The sequence below is a fragment of the Notothenia rossii genome, assembly GCF_949606895.1.
Source record: "Notothenia rossii genome assembly, chromosome: 11".
Taxonomy (NCBI): Eukaryota; Metazoa; Chordata; class Actinopteri; order Perciformes; family Nototheniidae; genus Notothenia; species Notothenia rossii.
In genome coordinates, this window is record NC_136910.1 from 2,389,125 (window position 1) to 2,405,344 (window position 16,220).

Genomic DNA, 16,220 nt, shown 5'->3' on the forward strand with positions numbered 1-16,220 from the left:
AGTTTCTGTAACTCCCATAGGACTGGAGTCTGCTGCTGCTTCCTCTTCAGATCTGGCCTGGTTTTTCGGTGCTTGATGTGTTGATCCAATGCTAACCGCTACATGTGCTACATTCTGTGCTATATTACATCTTCTATATGTCCTCAGATTACAACACGAATGGAAAATGGGATTCGAGCTTCCAGTTCCCGGGAGGTTCAGCGTCTCGAAATCTGTCGACTTCTTCCTCTCCGAGGTCAACTCTGAGCACCAACTACAGAGGAGGGGGGGGCAGCTCCTTCACCACAGAAACATCCACCACCTACATGAGCGGTTCAGGTACCAACATTATTATTAAGCTTTTAAAAACCACAGTTTCAGTGGCGGCTGGTGGAAAATATTTTTGGTGGGGCTGTTGATATAGTGAGTAAAAAAATTTGAGGGGGGAGAAATGACCCCTTAAATTGGGACTTCTGGTGATGTAATGGCCCCATAAAATCGTGGTTCTAGGGCCAGGAACAACCAGACTGAGTCGGGCTGAGTATGCTAAACTAGAGAGAGAATCGCTGTCAAGGGGGCTACAACTACAACAAGATGAACATATTTGACCGTGATTTAATTGTAATACACGTTTCAAAATGATGCCGAAGTAACAACATACTGATACCGGATAGTAAAAACCATGAATTAAGGCTTTGACAAGTCTGCAGACAGACGGCAGGCGAAAAACCTTTTAAAATGCGTGTTTTCGAATGGAGATTTGGCTAAGCTAACGTTGTAAATGTTCCGACCGTCCACACTCACAACAACGGCCTATACAGACATAAATAAACCAGCGACTGTATTCGCCATGACACAGACAGTATGTGGTTTGTACTTGTTTAACTTTAGTCTAGTTTCTGAACAGATAGGAGGAGCTGTGAGCTCTGAGTGCTAACAGCTAACGGCTGTGTTGTTTTTCTGGGGAGCTCATTGAAGATGACGTCACGGCTCCGCCTACACTGCGTTACTATAGATACTACCCTAGTTCCTCACGAGTCTAAAAAACAACTCACGTCAACGCACGTAAGCAACGTGGACGCCAACGTGAGCGCCCTCGTGACCAAAATATTTGACGGCGCTGATTGACTGAAATTATGTTTCGGCGGCACAGTTTACTATTGAGACTTTTGCAACGTGCTGGTTGCTGCTGTTTGGCTCGGGGGCAGCGCCCCATAATGATAAACTAAAGCCAAGGGCAAGGCCAGGCAGGAAACATGTGACTTATCAGTAACTTTAGACATCGTAACACAATTTTAAACAAGATTTTATTGTAGATTATACATTTTACTGATACCAATTGTATGATATTTACCTTGTTCATTAAAAATAAAAAATATAAAATATATATATTTTTTTAAATATATATATATATATTTTTTTTTTAATTTAATATTGTTTTAAATAATAATAATTTGTATGTGGGACGAGGTGGGGCGGCGCCCCTAGCGCCCCTATGGGCCGGCCGCCACTGCACAGTTTAAAAAAGTTACATTCTGAAAGACAAAAATCTAATTCTGAAAAAAACGAATCACTTCAGTAACTTTAAAACATATAATTTGTACATTTCCGTTGACTTAAATAGAACAAAACTTGGTCATAAAGTTATCCATAAGCATCTGCACGACATATATTAGCATGAACCCAATACCCCCATCTAATGAAACAACACCATGTCTCTTAAACATGTGGATCACCAACACTTCTGCAGCAAGTTCATCCATTTATTCCAGTTTTTCTTTATCCTTTCTCTTGTAGGAAGCACTCGTAGGACTGACATGACGTACGGAGTTGGAGGAGGAGGAGGAGGAGGAGGAGGAAGTCTAGGAGGGTACAGTGTAGGAGGAGGAGAAGGAAGTCTAGGAGGATTAGGAGTTGGAGGAGGAGGATACAGTGTAGGAGGAGGAGGAGGAAGTCTAGGAGGATTAGGAGTTGGAGGAGGAGGGTACAGTGTAGGAGGAGGAGGAGGAAGTCTAGGAGGATTAGGAGGATTAGGAGGAGGAGGGTACAGTGTAGGAGGAGGAGGATACAGTGTAGGAGGAGGAGGAGGAGGAGTCCACACTTCAGAAGTCATCATGAGGAAGCACTCGGAGCACCGGGCCTACGCCGAGGAAAACATCCGAGACTCCATCGTGATGGGAGACTTGTCCGGAAAGTTCCCAGATCTAGGTACGTCTTTTTAGACTTTTATTCCAAAGTACACACTCTGACCTCGCTGAACTCCACTTCTCAGTTAGCAGGATGAACACTTCCATGCATTACACCTGTGGAGCACGAGGTGTTGCTTTAGTACTGTGAGCAGTGCTCATCTTGCTTGAGAAGTGGAATCCAGTGAGGCCAGAAAAGTGAAAAGGTCAAGCCTTCTCAAGGGCTACGAAGGAAGGATGAACATCACGGGAAATGCTCACTGCAATATGGGAAATAGCCAGAAACAGAACAGAACATTTAAAAATAAAAGATGGTGGGGATGGTTTGCAAAGTGCATGATTAGCTTGGACATGTGTTAGCAGGTTTGGGGCTGTTGGCTGCTGATTTGTTTGCAGGAGCTATGCTGACTATCGCTGTTTCTCCCTCCCTTTTTATTCCATCTTTACCTCCTTCTACCTTGCTCCCTCCATCTGTTTCCTTGGCTTCCTCCTCTGCTCAATGCGCCATCAGGTGGTTTCGGCTACAATGCGTCGCAGAGCAGCTCTCAGTTCAGCTACAGCCTCTCTCAGGGCTCCAGAGCTCGGACCGGGTCTTCAGACGTCAACGAAGCGCTTTATAGTCTGGACAGGGTGCTGCAGGGTGAGTCTGCAACGCATGGGTGTGAAAAGCTATGCTCTCGTCTTCATAGAGTCGTGCAGGAATTGATCCCATTGAACCAGGGAGGTGCTGCCTTCAGGGTCCAACACCGAAATAAGAAATCAATTTACCTGTGTCTTTCTGATCTCCTCTTTAAAGATCTTACCACTAAAAACACACATTGTATTTTTATACAATACAATACAGCTTTATTTATAAAGCACTAGGGATGTAACGATATATCGAATATCGCGATATGGCGGTAAATAGATGTCTCAATACCGTCGTGAGACTGACAAAATCTACCGCGATTTAAAAAAAAAAATCTTTAAAATAATTAATTATTTTGTTTTTATAATAAAAAAAAAAATAATAATGTATTTAACCAGATGGTCCCATTGAGATCATCGATCTGTTTTTCAAGGGAGACCTGTCCAACATGGCAGCAAGTAGGTTACAACATGAACATAAAACAACAGATAACACAAAAGGATATGGTATCTACAGGGCTACATGGACATATCTAGAGACATTGAGAAGTACCAACAGTATGTTTATATCTCGCCCTGTCAATAAGCCTCACCTTCTTGGCAAAGACTGTATTGTTTTTGAAGTGGTGGAGAGACAATGCACAGTTTGACCCACTGCTGTCACCCATGGCCAAAGCAGATCTCTCTGTCCCAGCAACATCAGTACCAAGCGAGAGAGTTTGTTCCACAGCAGGGGATATTGTAAACGCCCAAACATCCCAGCTTCTACCTGGAAATGTGGACATGCTCATATTCCTAAAAGATAACTTGATGATGCTGAGTGAGTGAGTGAGTGAGTGAGTGAGGGAGGGAGGGAGTGAGGGAGTGAGGGAGGGAGTGAGTGAGTGAGTGAGTGAGTGAGTGAGTGAGTGAGTGAGTGAGTGAGTGAGTGAGTGAGTGAGTGAATGAGTGAGTGAGTGAGTGAGTGAGTGAGGGAGGGAGGGAGTTACTTGAAAAACTAAAGTGAAACTTGATTTATTCTATTGCAGGGTCTGATTATTATATTGTTGACACTTTAAAATACTACTATCCTACTAAAAATGCTGTACAAATCAGATGCATTATTTAATAAAGAAAAAAAAGAAAATCAAAATGTTTTCCTTTATTTTTCAATATCGCGATAAATATCGTACCCTGGACTTTTTATCGCGATATTATCGTACCGTGAGTTTTTGGTATTGTTACATCCCTATAAAGCACTTTAAAACCTCCACACCAAAGTGCTGTACAGTCAAATAAACAAACAAACAAACATACACAAATCACATCATCAGAGGTGGGAAGTAGTGGAGTACAAATACTTTGTTACTGTCCTTACTTACGTACATTTCTCTGGTGTCAGTACTTTACTCCACTACTTATTTTTCTGACAACTTTTAACTTTTAATTCTTACATTTTGAACACAAATACCTGTACTTTCTACTTCTTACATGTTGAACTCAAATACCTGTACTTTCTACTTCTTACATGTTGAACACAAATACCTGTACTTTCTACTTCTTACATGTTGAACTCAAATACCTGTACTTTCTACTTCTTACATGTTGAACTCAAACACCTGTACTTTCTACTTCTCTCATTTTCCAAACAGGCTGGTTCCTTTAGTCTGAATGTGTGTTTGGTGGCGTGATCATTATTATTTAGAGTCATTGCGTGCCTATTGATTTGAACACGATCCGTGTATCCATCATTTCCTGGTCTTCTCTAAAGAAGAGGGACCAATGGAAACGTTGTCATGTTGCCGTTGTTCACCATGGAAACATTCATTAGCTAACAACGACATTATTGTTCTATTAATATAAAGGGAGGTCAGGTACTCTTTAAAACAGCTGCTAGTTATGGGTACTTTTTACTGAAGTACATTTCAAAGCCTCTTTACTTTGACTTGAGTAAAGAAGTTTAGTCAGTACTTTCACCAGAGTATTTTTAAACTTGAGTATCTGTACTTCTACCTGAGTAAAGGATGTGTGTACTTTTGCCCTCTCTGGTATTCATTAAGGTGTGTGTTTGTCTCTCTCCAGACGCTCGTGTCTCTCCAGGAGTCCCAGACACTCCCAGCCGACTCGTGTTTTCGGCTCTCGGCCCGACGGCCCTGAAAGTCAGCTGGCAGGAGCCTCACTGTGAGAAGGACATCACGGGATACTGCGTTCTCTACCAGCTGCTCAGTGGAGGTGCGATAATGCTGAAAACAAATGATGGTTTCCCTCTCTTGGATATCAGCATGTGAAGGACACTGTTCAGGAACTAGTTGAAGCTCAAGCCGGTGACCAGGGAGATTTTTCTAACAATTACATTACCTCTTCCGTTAAGCTGATTTCTGTTTCCTCCCCTGCAGGTGAGGTGAATCGCATCAGCGTTGGGAACCCGGCGGAGAACGCGGTGCTGATCCAGGATCTGCTTCCCAACAACTCCTACCTGTTTAAAGTGAAGGCTCAGAGTCAGGAGGGCTGGGGACCTGAGAGGGAGGGAGTCATTACCATCGAGTCCGCTGTGGACCCAAAGAGCCCACTGTGCCCCATGCCAGGTAATTGCACAGTACACTTACTACAAGTACTGTACTGAAGAACTGTACTGAAGTACTGTACTGAAAACTACTCAAGAACTGTACTTAAGCGCAGTTTTGAAGTCAAATTGTGAGGAAAAAGTGAAATTAGAAGAAAATAATCTGTGTTTTGGGGCCAACATCACTACATGTATATTTTAGAGTTTTAGGCAAGCCGGCTTTATTTATATAGTACATTTCAAAACAAGGCATTTCAAAAGCATTCAGATTATAAAAATAATATTTGTTAGTTTCATTTTATTTTTGTTTCAAGGCTTTTTTCAAGGTTTTTAGGTCAGAAATTCTTGGATACCAAAACGTTTCTATACAGTAACTAGAAGTGAAATGTGTGTTTGTTGGCTGTAGGTTCTCCGTTCACCCTCAGTACTCCGAGTGCTCCGGGTCCGCTGGTCTTCACGGCTCTGAGTCCAGACTCTCTGCATCTCAGCTGGGACAAACCAAGGAAACCCAACGGAGACATCCTGGGATACATCGTGACCTGCGAGCAGCTGCACGGTGGAGGTGAGTCAAACCCTGAAGAACAAAGGGAAAGTTTGGACCAAAAGTAAAAAAAAAGAATTCCCTATTTTAGAAAAAAAATAATAAAGTTATGAAAAAAGTAAAATTCTGAAAAAAAATGTCAAGTTCCAAAAAAAAATCAAAATTATGGAAAAAAGTCAAATTCTGAAAAATACATTTAATCATATTTTTTTTTAGCAAATTACGAAAAAGAAGTCAATTTACAAGAAATTCTAAGAAACATATACTAACTTATGCAGTTAGTTTTTCCATTTGTTCGGTTCCCATTTCTCTTTGTTCTGAAGCACATGTTCTGTGTTGTTCTTCCAGGAGACATCCGCTCCTTCCAGGTGAATGGAGACACCTCTGAGACGAGTCTCACCGTCCCAAACCTCACGCAAAACGTCCCGTACAAATTCAAAGTCCAGGCTCGAACCACACAGGGCTTCGGACCCGAGAGGGAGGGCATCATCACCATTGAGTCTGAGGACGGAGGTGAAACAGATTTAACATTGTATTACTTCAGTTTCAATGTCCACAGAAAATTGTTAGTGTACAGTTTTATTATTATGCTGCTGTGTTTATTGTATCTTTGTAACTCTGGCACAGCAATTTCCTTCGGGATGAATAAAGTCCTATCTTATCTTATCTTAGACATGAAATACAAAATATATTTATTTTTTAACTCATCCCTTTCTTTTTACATTTAAAAATGAAATCGTTAAAAAAGATTAGATTATTCAATCCACTCAAAATTTCATCCAAATCACTCGATTTACAAACTTCCTGCAGTTATTGTAGATTATCAGTTGTTAAGCATTGCCTATGAAATATCCATAAAATACGTCACTTAGTTAGGGGTAAAGAGGTTGAGAACCACTTGTCTAGTGCATAATGTAATCTAAGTATTTCTTTCCTTCCTCTCTCCTTATAGGCGATATGTCTCAGTACGACAGCCAGTCGATGTCGAGGAGAGAAGTTTTCCAGTTGCCGACAGATGTCAGTACTCTGACCAACGTCTCGCACACCATGATCAACGACCCCTACTACTCAGGTACAAATGAACTCTCATCAATCGTATGTATCAATCGTATGTCAATTATACACTGAAACTTTCATGTGTTTTTAAAAAAAAAGGACTATTGGTTACCTATCTTTTACACTTAATAATACACGTAATATTCGGCTGATCATCGGGATAATCTCAACATATTAACAACACTTTATGGTTTTTGAAGTAAAAAGCAAATGTTATAAAGGCTAAAGGACTTCACCACTGCTAAGCTAAAGGAGGCTAATGTTGGGCTATAAAGGAACTACAGCACGGTCACATGACTTCACTTCACCACTGCTAAGCTAAGAGGCTAATGTCGGGCTATAAAGGAACTACAGCACGGTCACATGACTTCACGTCACCACCGCTAAGCTAAGAGGCTAATGTCGGGCTATAAAGGAACTACAGCACGGTCACATGACTTCACGTCACCACTGCTAACCTAAAGGTGGCTAATGTTGGGCTATAAAGGAACTACAGCACGGTCACATGACTTCACGTCACCACCGCTAAGCTAAAGGAGGCTAATGTTGGGCTATAAAGGAACTACAGCTCGGTCACATGACTTCACGTCACCACCGCTAAGCTAAAGGAGGCTAATGTTGGGCTATAAAGGAACTACAGCACGGTCACATGACTTCATGTCACCACCGCTAAGATAAAGGTGGCTAATGTTGGGCTATAAAGGAACTACAGCACGGTCACATGACTTCACGTCACCACCACTAAGCTAAAGGCGGCTAATGTTGGGCTATAAAGGAACTACAGCTCGGTCACATGACTTCACGTCACCACCGCTAAGCTAAAGGCGGCTAATGTTGGGCTATAAAGGAACTACAGCTCGGTCACATGACTTCACGTCACCACCGCTAAGCTAAAGGCGGCTAATGTTGGGCTATAAAGGAACTACAGCACGGTCACATGACTTACCGGAACCACCACTAAGCTAAAGGAGGCTAATGTTGGGCTATAAAGGAACTACAGCTCGGTCACATGACTTACCGGAACCACCACTAAGCTAAAGGCGGCTAATGTTGGGCTATAAAGGAACTACAGCACGGTCACATGACTTCACGTCACCATCGCTAAGCTAAAGGAGGCTAATGTTGGGCTATAAAGGAACTACAGCTCGGTCACATGACTTCACGTCACCATCGCTAAGCTAAAGGAGGCTAATGTTGGGCTATAAAGGAACTACAGCACGGTCACATGACTTCACGTCACCATCGCTAAGCTAAAGGAGGCTAATGTTGGGCTATAAAGGAACTACAGCTCGGTCACATGACTTACCGGAACCACCACTAAGCTAAAGGCGGCTAATGTTGGGCCTGATTACGTTGAGTCATCTCATTTATACACTTGTTAACAACTGCATTTTCTTAAATCCACCAGTGTCACATTTATTAAAAAAACATAGATTTCCAGAATTGTTAAAATGCTGACTAAATCCCAGGTGTTAGGACTCATTCACTCTCACATCATTCAAACAATCCCTCAAAACTCACCTTTTCACTCTTGCGTTCGACTCCTAATCCAATAACCCCTCTCCCTTATTTCACCTAGCTTAGCACTTTTTACTTTTGATGTTATTTTTCTCCTTTACTTTATTGTAAAGCGCTTTGAGCACCAGGAAAGCGCTATATAAATGAAATGTATTATTATTATTATTATTATTCCTGCACCACTCTTTAATAATAATGCTATTTTGTTCTAGGTGACGGCATGATGATGACCACGCAGCACATGGAGTCGAGCGGCACCGTGACCCGTCAGGTCACCAAGGAGGTCGTTCAGAGGAGCGTCATGGGAGGAACCACCGTCACCAAGAAGATGTTTTATGAATCTTAATAACCCAACATTTAACAGCCAAAATAAGTCAACATGATGAGGAATCATATCTGAGATTCTCTTTTACAAAGAGCGCTCATACATTATCAGTGTATATCTTTATACCGGTGTGTTTAAGCGAGGCTATGGGACCAAAATGTCTGTTACAAACTGTTACCACTTTTCCATCAATATCCACATTTTTTTTCACTGTTGCTTTTGATTTTATTTGTGGTTTCTCACACTGGGGCTTTAAATCAGCAGTAATCAAACTGAATTAATCCAAAGTGACCCTGTCTTTACGAGGCATTCAAAAGTATAGTCTGTTTAAGATGCACCTCTTTGCAGATGGTTAATATTTACCAAAATGTTCTTATCCTGAGTATTAAAGTGGTTTATCTGGGACTGTTGTGCATAGATTTGTATTATATTAAAAGTGCGTTTTTTTCAAAGCATATTTAATACTTTATAAGATTTTTACTTAAACTTTCATATGTAGCCTAATTAGTAGTGTGCTTTTTATCCACACAATAATAAAATACGTAGAAGTGAAGTAGCTGGGATCATGGGAGCAAATTCAGTATTTCCTGGAGAGGCTTCGAGCTAATTGCTAACGTTAGCTCAGTCTTTTCTGTTTCTCCGATAACGTTTGATCCAGATGTTCAGAAGCTGTTTTTATCAGGAGTCAACTTATCCTTACAGGTCTCTTCCTCTCGCGTTAGTTATTAAAACAGTTGAAATACAGAATAAAGCAGTTTGTTTTCGATTCAGTATTTCCATGGTGGGCAGGAAGGTGGAGAGGCTACGAGCTAAATGCTAACGTTAGCTTAGCTCTGAAAACTTAAGATCCAGACATTCAGAAGTATTTTTCATCAGAAGCCAAATGATCCTTACAGCTCCCCTCCTCTTGTCTTAGTTATTAAAACAGTTGAAATACAGAATAAAGCAGTTTGTTTAAAATGCAGTATTTCCAGGGTGGACAGGAAGGTGGAGAGGCTACGAGATAAAAGGCTAATGTTAGCTTAGCCTGTTTCAGCCTGTTTCTCTGACTCCTTAAGTAAGATCCAGACATTCAGAAGTTTTTAATCAGTGGCCAAATTATCCTTACAGGTCTCCTTCTCTCACAAACAAGCAGCCCCAGTGATTAAAACCAGTAAGAATACATAATATACTAGTTTAAAGGTTTCAAATCACTTTCCCAATGCAGTTTGGCTGTAGCTAACGTTAGCTCAGATTGTTTCTCTGATCACTTCCTATCCAAACGTCCCATGTCTAAAATCCTTCATTTTGTTCAAATATATAGTTAAAAAGCACCAAGATATTAAAAGTGTTTGTTAAGAATGTGGCTTAAACTGGATAGAAAGTCAACCTGTGACAGCTTCTGCAGACTCATGCTCAAAGGGCAGAGGAAACGCCCAAATAGCCTCATTAAAATTACACATTTCTTTGAAAACAAACAAGTCCAGTGGTTTTTAAACATTTTAATGCAGACATTTTATAAAGTATATCTCTAAGCAGATTGACATGAAATAAAATGCCAAATAAAGACTTATGCTCATTTCCTGCTGACACGCATGATTTTACAATACAAACAAATGATCAGAAACCTTTTCAATATAACATGTTTTTTGTTTTTTAAAGATGTTTTATACTTAAAAAACGTGGTATAGACTGATTTAAGTTGATATGCGTTCTTACTCTGCAGGGCTTTTGTATTTTAAATAGATAAGGAATTTAAGAGACATGGTATGTAACGACGGAAAGATTGTATTTGCTTCAATGCAACTCCTACTGTATTTTGGCTTCACATTGACGGTTGAAAGGGATTCTGTAAACATATTTTGAGGATATTTCATTCAGAAAAGTTGATTTCACCAACTCTAAGTTTCATTTAACAACATGCATGACTTACCTTTACACAGTTGAGCATTTTTTTTGTACACTATTGCAAAAAAATAAAGATTTTAAACAAAACCTAAGCGTTAATTTATTGAAGTTTTGAGGACAAATAGCTGCACGCAGGAACATGGACATTAACACAGCTGCAGAAACAAGGCTGACAAATGTTGCAGGAGAATACACTCTTCACATGCGTCTGTAATTATCTGCACTGAGGCTCTTCAGTAGCTGCTTGCCTTATTCTGCATCTCTAAAGTAATACAAAAAAGCAATAATTAAACAAGTGGCATAAAGACCTTGCGACTACAATCTTGGTGTTATGTTTTCACAAAAAATTGAAATGTATCCATGTGGTTCGAGAACTTTTAAACCTTTTTCAAAGCTTATTGGATAAAAAGATGTCCTTCCAGGTAAAGACAAGGCTGCTTTTTAGAGGATTTGAACTCGGCTGCTAATCAGAGGTCAGCATTATATTAAAAAAAGGTTGAAGCTAGTTAAGTTGAACGGTTCCATGCAGAGGAAACGCAGCATTAATCAGAAAAAACAAGATTCGTGTTCACGAGCAGCCAACCGCGATTTCCCTGCCACCTTGCGGACACACTCGTTAAATCATTGTGTGTAATTGGTATTAGTCCGAGTCATTTCGGTGTCATTTCGATACATGTATTAAAACAAAATCACTGCAAAACATTTTATTTTTGTTGTTGTGACGCCGGTAACCACAAATGATGCCGCAGGTTAAACTTCTGCGAGTAAAGCGATGCAAATCTTCGCTTCGCGTCCGTTGGGAACGCTCCTTGAGTCCAAAACCAGCAAGATTCGTATTCAATAGCAGCCGACCTCCATTCATCAAATATTTGACTTTTTTCCCCTGCCATCTTGAGGACACACTCGCTTAATCGTTGTATGTACTAATTGGTATCAGTCCGAGTCATTTCGGGATCATTTTGATACGTTCATTACAATTAGACCTTTGCAAAATATGTTAATTGGTTGTTGTGACGCTGGTAACCACAGATGATGCCGCAGGTCAAAGTCGTGCGAATGAAGCGATGCAAATCTTCGCTTCGCGTTCGTTGGGAACGCTTCTTAAGTCCAAAACCAGCGCACAAGTTTTCATATTCGCTAGCAGCAGAATCAAAGCACGATAAAAAGCGTTTGGTGGTTCAGGTCCAGAGGCAGGGCCCGGTGCAGAGGCACGGTTGCCGGACGTCAGCAGGCCGGATCACCAGATCGTTGAGCACCTCCACCGTCCCGAACACGGGGAACAGCTCCTCCGTGAACGTGTCGTTGAAGGTGTAAAGGTGCGAGCGTTTCTCCACGTCGTAGAAGGACAGCTGGCCCTGCCCGTAGTCCAGGTAAACGCCCACTTTCCTGGGCAGTGGGATGCGGGTCAGGGACGTCGCGGGCACCGTCAGCGCCTTCAGATCCAAACCCCTCTCCAGACGGAGGGTTAAATATCCAGAATCTGTGGTGAGCGATCTGTAACCCTGCCTCACCGCGGACGCTTTCGCCACGCCGAGCCTCCAGTCACGCTGCCCCACTTCCACCTGTAACAGAAAAATATTACGCTCATTTACTTTTGTTAGAAAAATATCACATGTCACCGGCTTGAGCTTGAATCTCAGGATCCATGTATCTGTGATCCTCTCCAGAATGGAAGGAGTCATCACATACAGAGCATCAGCTAGTTCCTGAACAGTGTCCTTCACATGCTGATATCAAAGAGAGGGAGTTCCACAGTCACAAGATGGAGGAATAGAAAGCAGTATTCAATGTTTACTTCAGATTAGCTCCACGTCAGAAATGATCATGCTTGTCATATGTCTCTCTCCATAGAGGCTGAATCATCATGTTAATCACATAGCTATCATATGCCTCAAACAGTCCTGATGCTCTGCTAGGTAATCACACATCCTGTCATGTTCACAGCTACAGTTGATACCTTTGTTATCATGTGGACTCATGTTGGAGGAGGACATTTACTTTGTGATTCTTACTCGCTAATGTTTATTTTCAAATTTCAAAGATTTTAAAGTTTGTATTGTCATATGCACAAAGTTAAGTGTAGAAATGGCAATGAAATTATTCTGGCCTGAGCTACAACAACAATCCAACATATATAATAAAATACAAAAATACAAAATAAAAAGTAGTGCAAAAAGTAGAAAGTACAGGTATTTGTGTTCAACATGTAAGAAGTAGAAAGTACAGGTATTTGTGTTCAACATGTAAGAAGTAGAAAGTACAGGTATTTGAGTTCAACATGTAAGAAGTAGAAAGTACAGGTATTTGTGTTCAACATGTAAGAAGTAGAAAGTACAGGTATTAGTGTTCAACATGTAAGAAGTAGAAAGTACAGGTATTTGTGTTCAACATGTAAGAAGTAGAAAGTACAGGTATTTGAGTTCAACATGTGAGAAGTAGAAAGTACAGGTATTTGAGTTCAACATGTAAGAAGTAGAAAGTACAGGTATTTGTGTTCAACATGTAAGAAGTAGAAAGTACAGGTATTTGTGTTCAACATGTAAGAAGTAGAAAGTACAGGTATTTGTGTTCAACATGTAAGAAGTAGAAAGTACAGGTATTTGAGTTCAACATGTAAGTCAAAGTAAAAAGTGGTCAGAAAAATAAGTAGTGGAGTAAAGTACTGATACCAGAAGCATGTACTTAAGTACAGTAACTAAGTATTTGTACTCCACTACTTCCCACCTCGATGATTCCTTCTTTATTCACGTTTGATAAATAGATTCCCGCCACACACCTCCCAGTAATGGCGTCCCGAGGTGAATCCCTCCTGGCCCGCAGAGCACCACCAGCCGTTGAAGCGCCGCTGGCACCGAGGGACGTCTCGATGTTCGAGGCCGCAACGCATCCGTTTCTCATCGCTGGAGATGATCAGGTCCGGGTTCGCCGAGTCCGAGTCAAGCTTCACTTCCTCTGTGGGAGGAAATACAACAAATAAATCCACTTATCCTCTTTGTATTTAAGATATTTACATTTATGGCATTACTAATGCTGTAGTACAGCGGTTCCCAACCTGTTGGCTGCGGCCGCATTGCAAGTGAGCCGCCAAATAATTTGCATAACATTATGATATGTGTGGAAACATTTTCATTATTAAGATTTTTTTTTTATTTGAACCTCCTTTCCTTTCTCTTTCTTGATCGTCCTTAACAACGGTCATTACAGTCCTTAGCAACGGTCATTCCAGTCCTTAGCAACGGTCATTCCAGTCCTTAGCAACGGTCATTCCAGTCCTTAGCAACGGTCTGTTCTACTGAATTAACAACGTGTCACATGTTCTGAATCGACCAATCAGAACTTTATTTAGCCTCCGTATTATTTATGGTTGAATGTCGGCTGCGAACGTCTTTTAGATTCTTAAGTGGGCCCTGAGTTGAAAAAGGTTGGGACCCGCTGCTGTGGTACATACTGAACCTTCTGTATTTTATATAGTACATCAGTTCATGCACTTATATGCACTCCTTGTTAGATGCTTAATACATCTCGTACTATGCCAAACGACTATAAAGTTGAACTTAATCTAATATAAATCTCTTTCTTGGTGTTAAAATGTAAAGCAAATTAAAAAAAAAAGTAGTAGTGGCAACTTTAAAAATACACAACATTTATTTTGGGACTTTTGTTTTGACTTTATTATTACTATTATTATATACCTTAAACAGATTCAAGCACACAGATTGCTTTAAAGTGTGTGTTTTCTTACCTGCAGCATCACAAATCCAGTTCCACACTGTAAGGAAGAGAAGAAGTCTTTAAAGCTAAAGTATAATAAATATGTTTTATACTCTCAGCATTTCAAACCACCGTGTAGCTGCAAAGATGAGTTAATAACTAATAAATCAACCGCCAGCTGTTTTAATAACTACCTGCCTTGTGATATATATATATATATATTTATATATATAAAAAAACCTCCCCTATGGTGTGTGTATATATATATATATATATATATATATATATACACACACCATGGGGGAGGTTTTTGGCCCACTTCATATTATCGTCATTTTGTATATTGCCTAGTTTTGGTGTAAAAAGCTGCATAAAAAAACATTACAATGGAAAAAGAAGTGCAAATATTGAAAGAAAATGTTAATAAATACAAAAAGTACAAATACTGCTTAAAACAACAAGTGTAAAATAAATCCTAATATAGCCAAAATTACAATAAAATATGACAAATTACTATGAAAAAAAAACCACGTAAAATATATCTCCATTAACATTGAAGATTTAAAGGTGTTCTGCTGCGCCTCAACGGTAAATAACAATAACAAATGTTGGAGAGTGGTGTACAGAGATGTATTCCCAAAGATGTGCATTATTTAACACCTTATTAGGATAAATATAATGTGATATACGGATGATTTAAGATCACATAACTCCGGTCGCTGTGATTTCATTTCAGTATACTGTAATCCCTCCTTCACGACAGTTCCTACTCACCGCTGTGGGGGATGTATCGTGCTGCGTCTGCAGGAAGAAAGACATCATTACAATCATCACTTTCAAACACAAGCCCTTCATCGATCCTGATTAGCTGGAATGAAAGCAGCTCGTCAGGTTTGCCTTTAATCAGGAGACGTTCATTATGCGTGGCTTTTTATTCAGAGTAACAGCAGACACCTAACTCACTCACCGGTCTTCTGGCTGCGCTGCTTCCTCACCAGCCACTGCTTCGTCACGTCCTCCTGAAATATATTAAGAAAACGACATTTAAAGATGTGGTTTGTGAAATTCAAACATAGTGCGCACACTTCAGGTACAGGGGGAACGTCCAGACTGGATCAATTACGTAAAAACGATGTATTTTTGGTGTAATTTCAGAGGAATTCATGGAAAAAGTTCATACAAAAACACTGAAATGTTGATTTTGGGTGATAGAGTCTTTGGGACTATATCTCTGCACACGACTCCTCTTCCATTCATAGGATTATAAATGTACTTTTGATCTTTTAATAATACATTTATTTTTATTGTATGATTTCTTTTATACTAGCTATTTCAAAAGTAGTTGTATTTTATTGATGTATTTGTAATACTTGCTCTTAGTTTTCCATTCGACCTCTCACTGTGTTTATATTTTGGACATTATATAACAAAGACTTGGCAATCAACCACATTTTCATTTAAATTCTGACTCTGATGATAACATGAGGTGTGAAATGATGACGATGAAGCAAAACACTCTCAGAAACTCTAAATTAAGCAATTCAATGACTGCCTATCCACTCATTGGTTCATTTCTCTTGACTGCACCTTCAAAAACCCTAAAAGTGTATTTTTGATGTCTTACGGCCCGTCTACACTACAGGCATCAAAAAATCTTGAATCTGGGCGTGTCTGAAGCTTGGCGATTTTTTGCGAGCAACGCCACCAACGACCAATCACATGAATCTCCCGCCCCCGACATACAAAGCAATAGCAATGTTTAAACGAAGTAAACTGGATATAAACTCTCCAAACAGGGGAAAACCTACCAGCTTCACCCACTGTCTCTGCCACCTCCCTCCATGCCTG

The 16,220-nt window shown here is 40.2% G+C and overlaps 2 protein-coding genes across 6 annotated transcripts in view; one reads left to right on the forward strand and one right to left on the reverse strand.

Moving 5' to 3' along the window:
- itgb4 (integrin, beta 4) overlaps positions 1-10,748 on the forward strand; it is a 55,608-nt gene extending 44,860 nt beyond the window's left edge. For 3 of the 4 annotated variants that reach the window (XM_079660550.1, XM_079660549.1, XM_079660551.1), the window contains exons 34-42: positions 148-318; positions 1,777-2,187; positions 2,677-2,805; positions 4,854-5,003; positions 5,168-5,356; positions 5,741-5,896; positions 6,224-6,388; positions 6,828-6,947; positions 8,662-10,748. In XM_079660550.1, coding sequence (XP_079516676.1) covers positions 148-318; positions 1,777-2,187; positions 2,677-2,805; positions 4,854-5,003; positions 5,168-5,356; positions 5,741-5,896; positions 6,224-6,388; positions 6,828-6,947; positions 8,662-8,795 — 1,625 coding nt within the window. In that variant the 3' untranslated portion in view covers positions 8,796-10,748. The remainder of the gene's footprint in view (positions 1-147; positions 319-1,776; positions 2,188-2,676; positions 2,806-4,853; positions 5,004-5,167; positions 5,357-5,740; positions 5,897-6,223; positions 6,389-6,827; positions 6,948-8,661) is intronic. The other variant, XM_079660552.1, reaches the window with a different exon arrangement.
- LOC307025715 (E3 ubiquitin-protein ligase TRIM69) overlaps positions 10,241-16,220 on the reverse strand; it is an 18,470-nt gene continuing 12,490 nt past the window's right edge. For both annotated transcript variants that reach the window (XM_079660558.1, XM_079660559.1), the window contains 5 exons: positions 15,340-15,391; positions 15,147-15,173; positions 14,404-14,430; positions 13,438-13,613; positions 10,241-12,223 (listed from right to left, as the gene is read on the reverse strand). In XM_079660558.1, the coding sequence (XP_079516684.1) occupies positions 11,840-12,223; positions 13,438-13,613; positions 14,404-14,430; positions 15,147-15,173; positions 15,340-15,391 (666 nt within the window). In that variant the 3' untranslated portion in view covers positions 10,241-11,839. The remainder of the gene's footprint in view (positions 12,224-13,437; positions 13,614-14,403; positions 14,431-15,146; positions 15,174-15,339; positions 15,392-16,220) is intronic.